The sequence below is a fragment of the Oncorhynchus tshawytscha genome, linkage group LG01 (genome assembly GCF_018296145.1).
Source record: "Oncorhynchus tshawytscha isolate Ot180627B linkage group LG01, Otsh_v2.0, whole genome shotgun sequence".
In the NCBI taxonomy this organism is placed as follows: Eukaryota; Metazoa; Chordata; class Actinopteri; order Salmoniformes; family Salmonidae; genus Oncorhynchus; species Oncorhynchus tshawytscha.
The window spans coordinates 50387892-50393818 of NC_056429.1; the positions used below are offsets into that span (position 1 = coordinate 50387892).

A 5927-nucleotide genomic window follows, 5' to 3' on the forward strand; every position below is an offset into this window, starting at 1 on the left:
TTTGTTTACAGTGAGTGCTGTTGTATATGAGAACATAATGTGTGATCATCCTTTCACGAAGAAAACATAATCCTACATGGATGCCCTTTTCAATTTTCCCTCATAATGACTGGCTAGAGAAATGGCGTTGTTATGGGCAACGGCAGAGGATTTATGATGATTGCCATGCTGAAGAAAAGCTGGGCAGTATAACCAGAAGAGGGCATTTCTCTTCAGGCTTCTGCATGGAGAGCTGAAACAGGACCCCCGCTTGCATTCCAGCTGCTAACTGCAATAGCAGATTGACTCACTGCAAGTGAAACGAGCAGAAGCCGAGCCCGCTGTCTCTCTGTGAACAGACAAAAACCATGGTGAGTGAATTGCTTCAATCTTATCAGAGGGCGTTGCTCATAGCCAAGTGCCAACTGTATTGTTATGTTGCTGCGTTGTCTTCAATAGATACTGAAGATGAAGCAATATGAGTTTTTTTTACTGTTGATTGATAATTTGATCGTGCCAAATAGAATATTTGACGAACAGAATACTAACTCAATATTATAACACGAGATGGCACCTAAAGTGTATACGTTGTTTTGCAATAAAACATATTATTGTCCTGACAGGAACAGTCTCTATGCAGCCAATCATTGGATGAGATGAGGTTGAAGCCTCAGGTTATTGTATGCCTGTGCTCAATGTGCTGTCCCCAAAATCTGTCAGCGTTTCTCAGATAGAACAGATTAGCCTGTTGCTAAGATACCTGTTGACTTCGTTCCACTTTATCAGCAGTATCGACTACTTCATTGTGACATATGTTTGCTTTGTGTCCATGTTGGCTCAACACCATTACGTTCATTTGGGGGCATTGACAAATCCTCTAAAAATATCCCCCTTCATTTATTCAGTTGCATGCCTTTTAATCTATAACACAAATTAGTTGAAGATTAGTAATTTGCTTATTATTGCACTCCATAGTCTGTGCCTTTTCCGTTCACAACTGCAGCTGACATAAGCCTCCTTTTTGATTTACCTTTCAGAATTAACTGAGTTTTAAGCTCATGTGATACCACATGTGTGACGCGCTGTGGGATTCCTATAGATTTAGACATTGCATCATTATATCTGTCCCATTATGGTGCCTAAGAGCATGGGCAGCGCCTTTGATGCCATCTCCATTTTGAAATGGCCCATTTTCTTCTTCCACTACTACTATGAGTTGGTAAACAAACTGAAAGTGTGCACACTGCCAGCTAGAGTGTGTTGTTTGAACAGGTATAAAGACAAGGTTGGCGATTTTACTGCCACCTGCAGTTATGGAATGTTTCATCACAAGTATAATTAATTTGCTGAGCCCTCCTGGTGACCAGGATGGAATTGTGTGATCCTTCCTTATCCCATAGGAAGTCCCACCCAGTTGACTACTTCCAAATGGTGAAAGTCCTCGACCCATCCTAAAACAGGCTTTTGGGCACTTGAATCCTCTATCTCCATGGGAATTCTATTGAAGCGAAATGGAGAAAGCAATGAAGCCTCCCCCATTTTGAAAACCAGGGTGTTTGCAGTTAGGGTGAATTTTTTTTATTAATAAAGCTGACACAATTCCCAATTCTACATAACAGGTAATTGTACATGTCTTGTTCTACAAAACACATTTCTATCTGAACGTTCTGTAACATTGCACCCTTATGAACAGGCCTTGGGAATGCTATGCAACACTCTATTGATTCCAGATGGGCTTCTTTGTAACCAATCACAGTTTGCATTTGTGCAACTGCCCCCTTTACATTGGAATCCGGTGAATGTTTGCTTTGCTCTTCCAGGCCAGTAAAATCCAGGGTTTGAGTGAGGAGGAGAGGGACCACTTACTCCCCCTGCTACGGAACGCCCAATGGGTGGAGGTTGTGGGCAGGGATGCCATCTACAAAGAGTTCATCTTCAAAGACTTTAACCAGGTCAGAAAGGCTTGGACAATATACTCAAACTAGGGCTCAGGGCCCATTATTTATAAAGTGTCTGTTTTATCTAAGATCAGGTGCTCGCTGTACATGCTATATTATTCATTATGTTCTAAAAGTCAACACTGATCCTAGATCAGCACTCCTACTCTGATACTTTTTGAATACAGGCACAGATTATTTTCTGACAATGTGACGTCACCAAACAAAATAAGAAACTTGCTAATAAATGGCTGTAGGCTATACAATGCATATTACTTGACTGTGACAATAAGACCTTGGAAGTATAATCTGCTACTTTATCACAGGCCTTTGGTTTCATGTCCAGGGTGGCACTACAAGCTGAGAAGATGGACCATCACCCTGAGTGGTTTAACGTGTATAACAAGGTATTTCAATAAGCCCCTGCCAAAGGCCCACTGCCTGGGGTAAAATAGATATAGACAAACCTGTTAGCATCACTCGTTGTAAAAGGTATGTTGTGACTTGACATTTTTAAAATTTAAATGTCCCTCTGTCTCATTCTCACCCATTCCTGTCATTCTGGTTTCCATTTACCATGTCTTTCCTGCAGTCTCTCATCCTTATCCTCACGCCATCTTCTCCTTTCCCCCAGGTCCAAATCACACTCAGCACACACGACTGTGGGGGCCTCTCTCAGAGAGACATCACTTTGGCTACCTTCGTTGACCAAGCATCGGTCCTCTAAACAACTCGTGGCCTGCTGCCATTTCAGTTTATCATTTCAGTGGTGGAACCCAGAGCAAAGCCTGCCTATTAATCACTCTCCATACATTCATTCAGATGACTAACCTTTAACAGGAAATTATCAAACAGGAAATTACATCACAGAATCCCAATTAATATTTAATGTTTACAGGTCACTTAATTCAAACATTTTGCTGGTGTGGTGTTTGTTGCTTGACTGATGAAGCCAAATATACCTTTAAAAAAATTGCTTTGGTGGAAAGTGGATTTATTAGCAACCAGTGATTAGCCAGTAAAAAAATACCATAGATACTGTATATCAAACATTCCTCTGTCCCCAACTGAGCAGAATCAGGTAATGTAAAATCAAGTGTCTAATGTACATATAACTCTAGCTCGGACTCTAAACCTTTGAAATCTGGGGAAAATCGATTTGATCATTCCAACATATTTGCTATATAAAACACTGACTTTGTCTGTCTGTGTCTGAAATGGTTTTCCTGTGTAATGTTTTGTAAGTGACAAATAGTTGTTTGAATAACCAGTAAGTGTCTGTTTATTTATTTGTCCAAAGTGTAGCCTACAGCCAAATGGGGTCAGCCTCAATATTTCACCCCTCCTAGAAATCATATTATAAAACAAGGTTATCACATTGTATGAATCTCTAAAAACAACAAATGGAACAGCTGTTGTAGGTTTATTGAAATTGTTATGGTGCTCAGATTCCTGTGTGCTGAAAGTATTTTGGAATCAATTGTTGTGCTGAAAGGAGTGTAACCATGGCCAACAAATGCTTTCCAAAGGGGGTTTCTCTGGAATAATGAAGGGTAGCAAGAAACTACTCAATAATACAAATAGCTACAAATTCATGCTACTATATTTTTAGATTTTCAAAAACATTTAATGATATTAAAATGTACATGTACAGTATAAATTAACTGGACCTTACTGAACTTGATGTTGCGAAGCCAAATCCCTAAGGCTGATCGATACATAAATAGAATCTACATTGAGATTCTATACATTGGTATTACCCAACAGCCCTCATTAATCTGGCCTCTGAAGGCATACAGGTGAATGTGATTTATTGCTGTGAAGATTATCCCCTTAGACAATAACAGAAGCCATGATCTTAACCCTACCTCCTTGAGGGCAAGGCGCTTTGTTAAGATTTACACTGTACAATTTAGACTATGGTAGGGTAAGCACTAAGCAGCAATTCAGGTACTATCACAATTTACATTAAATTACCTTTGTTTCTTTTGCAATTTAATATACTCCTGACTATTAAAAATGTCAACATTAGTGGTTATTTCTCCATTGATGGCTCCACCTAAAAAATAGAAACTACCCATTGTCAGATCTTTGACCCTTTTGTTCAGTGGTACTGTATGGTTCCACTAACTATATTTACTGTATATTTTCAGGTAATCCAGCTAGTGTCCTCAACTCGTCTGAGGGCCACCTTGTCTATTGGTTTTCATAGTTGCTATATAATCAAGCATTGATTTTGCGCTAGAAAACCAATCAAAAGAACAAACTAGACACTGCAGCCTTCAAGGACCAGGATTGACCCACAAATTAGTATTTACCCCAAAACACAATCGTTGCAGATAAGAAAAATCACAGTGATTAATAAGAATAAAAACAGTGGTCACACAGACGATGCTTAAGAATTATATAACAGGACTGGGCTAAAAGTAAACTGGTATGATTTAAGCCATCGCATCATCATAACATTGTCAGATTATTTCCCTTTTTATGACTCCAGAAGGTAAAACTTCTACGACACAAACCACATTTCCCTCCACAGTTTTGTGAGTAAAGTAAAAGTTTTTTTATATTTTTAAATGGAAGTTTCGGTACAATTTTATAAATAGGACAGATAATTTGTTTGTTCGGCATGGTGTGATCTTTTTGTGTCTGTAAAATGTATAATGAGAGAAATGGCGGTGGAAACGCCTTTATGCGCCAAATAGAAATATAATAACCATCATATCGAAGTAACTTGAGTCACTCGATAGTTTGTGGTCCTCCCACTACGACTTGGAAAACCATACCGTTTATTACATTACAGATTAAATAAATGGTGATGAACATCACAGCGTGGTGAAAGTGCACTGTGAGCATGATGCTCCTTTCCATTAAATATCGATGGTCATAGTCTGGTAACATGATAATCGATGCTTGACAAAACATTCATATGCATAATATCGTCATGTAGACTAGCCTACCCGCACTTTATCAGTGAGCTGTTGGCTATAGCTGAAGTGTCAAGACCAGAGCCGGCACATTTGCTAATTAACGCAACAGTTTGTGACAAAACTATCAGTAGAGTTGAAGATTGCGATGGAAACACATTGAACCTCAGATTTTTTTTGTCGGTACATAAACTTCAGCGAAAAATAAAATGTTTTGTGCCCAACGTCATCACGCAATGAGTTTTATCCGCAACAGGTCTGTTTGGTGGAAACATCACTGGTGGGAAAGTGATCATGCAGTATTTTCTTCGTTAATTTTTTAAATATTCGTATGAATCTGTTGTCAATTGGATAGAAACCTAGCTACAAGAAAAGTGGATATTCACTTAAGTTTGACTGCAAACACAAATGTGAAAGCACATGGAACATTTTGATGGAAAGATAATTTGAAGTGTGTTTTGGGGGCATACCAAGTGTACATCCAGTTGTTTTTTTTTGCAAACAGTTTTATACCAGTATTGCTTTTTTAAGAACACTGCAGTTTATCAAATGCCATACGTTTAAATGTTACATACAAAAACTGAGGCAGGCTTTTCCGGTATTCTTTAGACCTATAATAACTGAACAAGCAACACAGTTTCTGTTCAATGCAATTGAGGTAGATCAAATTAGAAGCCAAAACAATTAATTAGCTACAAGAACACATAACTGAGATATTTCAGTATGTATTCTGTTCTTTGAGATAATTTCAGGTCTAAACCATTCAATTAAAGGCTAAACCATTGTCTCAAAGAATAGAGGGGGTAATGAATATGTTGATCAGTGGATTGCAGTCTCAGATTCTTAACATTAATAACATAGTGGCAGTGTACAGTATACTAGGTAATGTGTTACAGCAGCCAGGGTTTCTTGCAGTCTAAATTATTACTGAAAGATGCAATTAGCCACAAACTGACCACAATTAGTCATACAATATAGTACAAGAGCCTAGGTAGGTAATGTTAAATTCAAAATGGGCTCAAGTCTTAAATGATTCAAGTATGTTGTCCTTACAAATACATGCAGAGAACATTGCTCCCTCCTG

General features: G+C 38.5%; 1 protein-coding gene across 1 annotated transcript; it reads left to right on the forward strand.

Moving 5' to 3' along the window:
- The first annotated feature begins 213 nt into the window (after positions 1–213).
- On the forward strand, positions 214–3186 carry pcbd1 (pterin-4 alpha-carbinolamine dehydratase/dimerization cofactor of hepatocyte nuclear factor 1 alpha). The gene is made up of 4 exons (XM_024424097.2): positions 214–350; positions 1800–1931; positions 2243–2323; positions 2551–3186. The coding sequence occupies exons 1-4, from the start codon at positions 348–350 to the stop codon at positions 2641–2643; spliced, it is 309 nt and encodes a 102-aa protein (XP_024279865.1). The 5' UTR covers positions 214–347; the 3' UTR covers positions 2644–3186.
- Positions 3187–5927: the final 2741 nt, after the last annotated feature.

What these genes read in the sequence shown, in the direction of transcription:
- pcbd1 (XM_024424097.2), top strand. An exon ending in TCTTCAAAGACTTTAACCAG is followed by an intron (nt 1,932 to 2,242) that starts GTCAGAAAGGCT and finishes ACTTTATCACAG; the next exon opens with GCCTTTGGTTTCATGTCCAG. An exon ending in GGTTTAACGTGTATAACAAG is followed by an intron (nt 2,324 to 2,550) that starts GTATTTCAATAA and finishes CCTTTCCCCCAG; the next exon opens with GTCCAAATCACACTCAGCAC.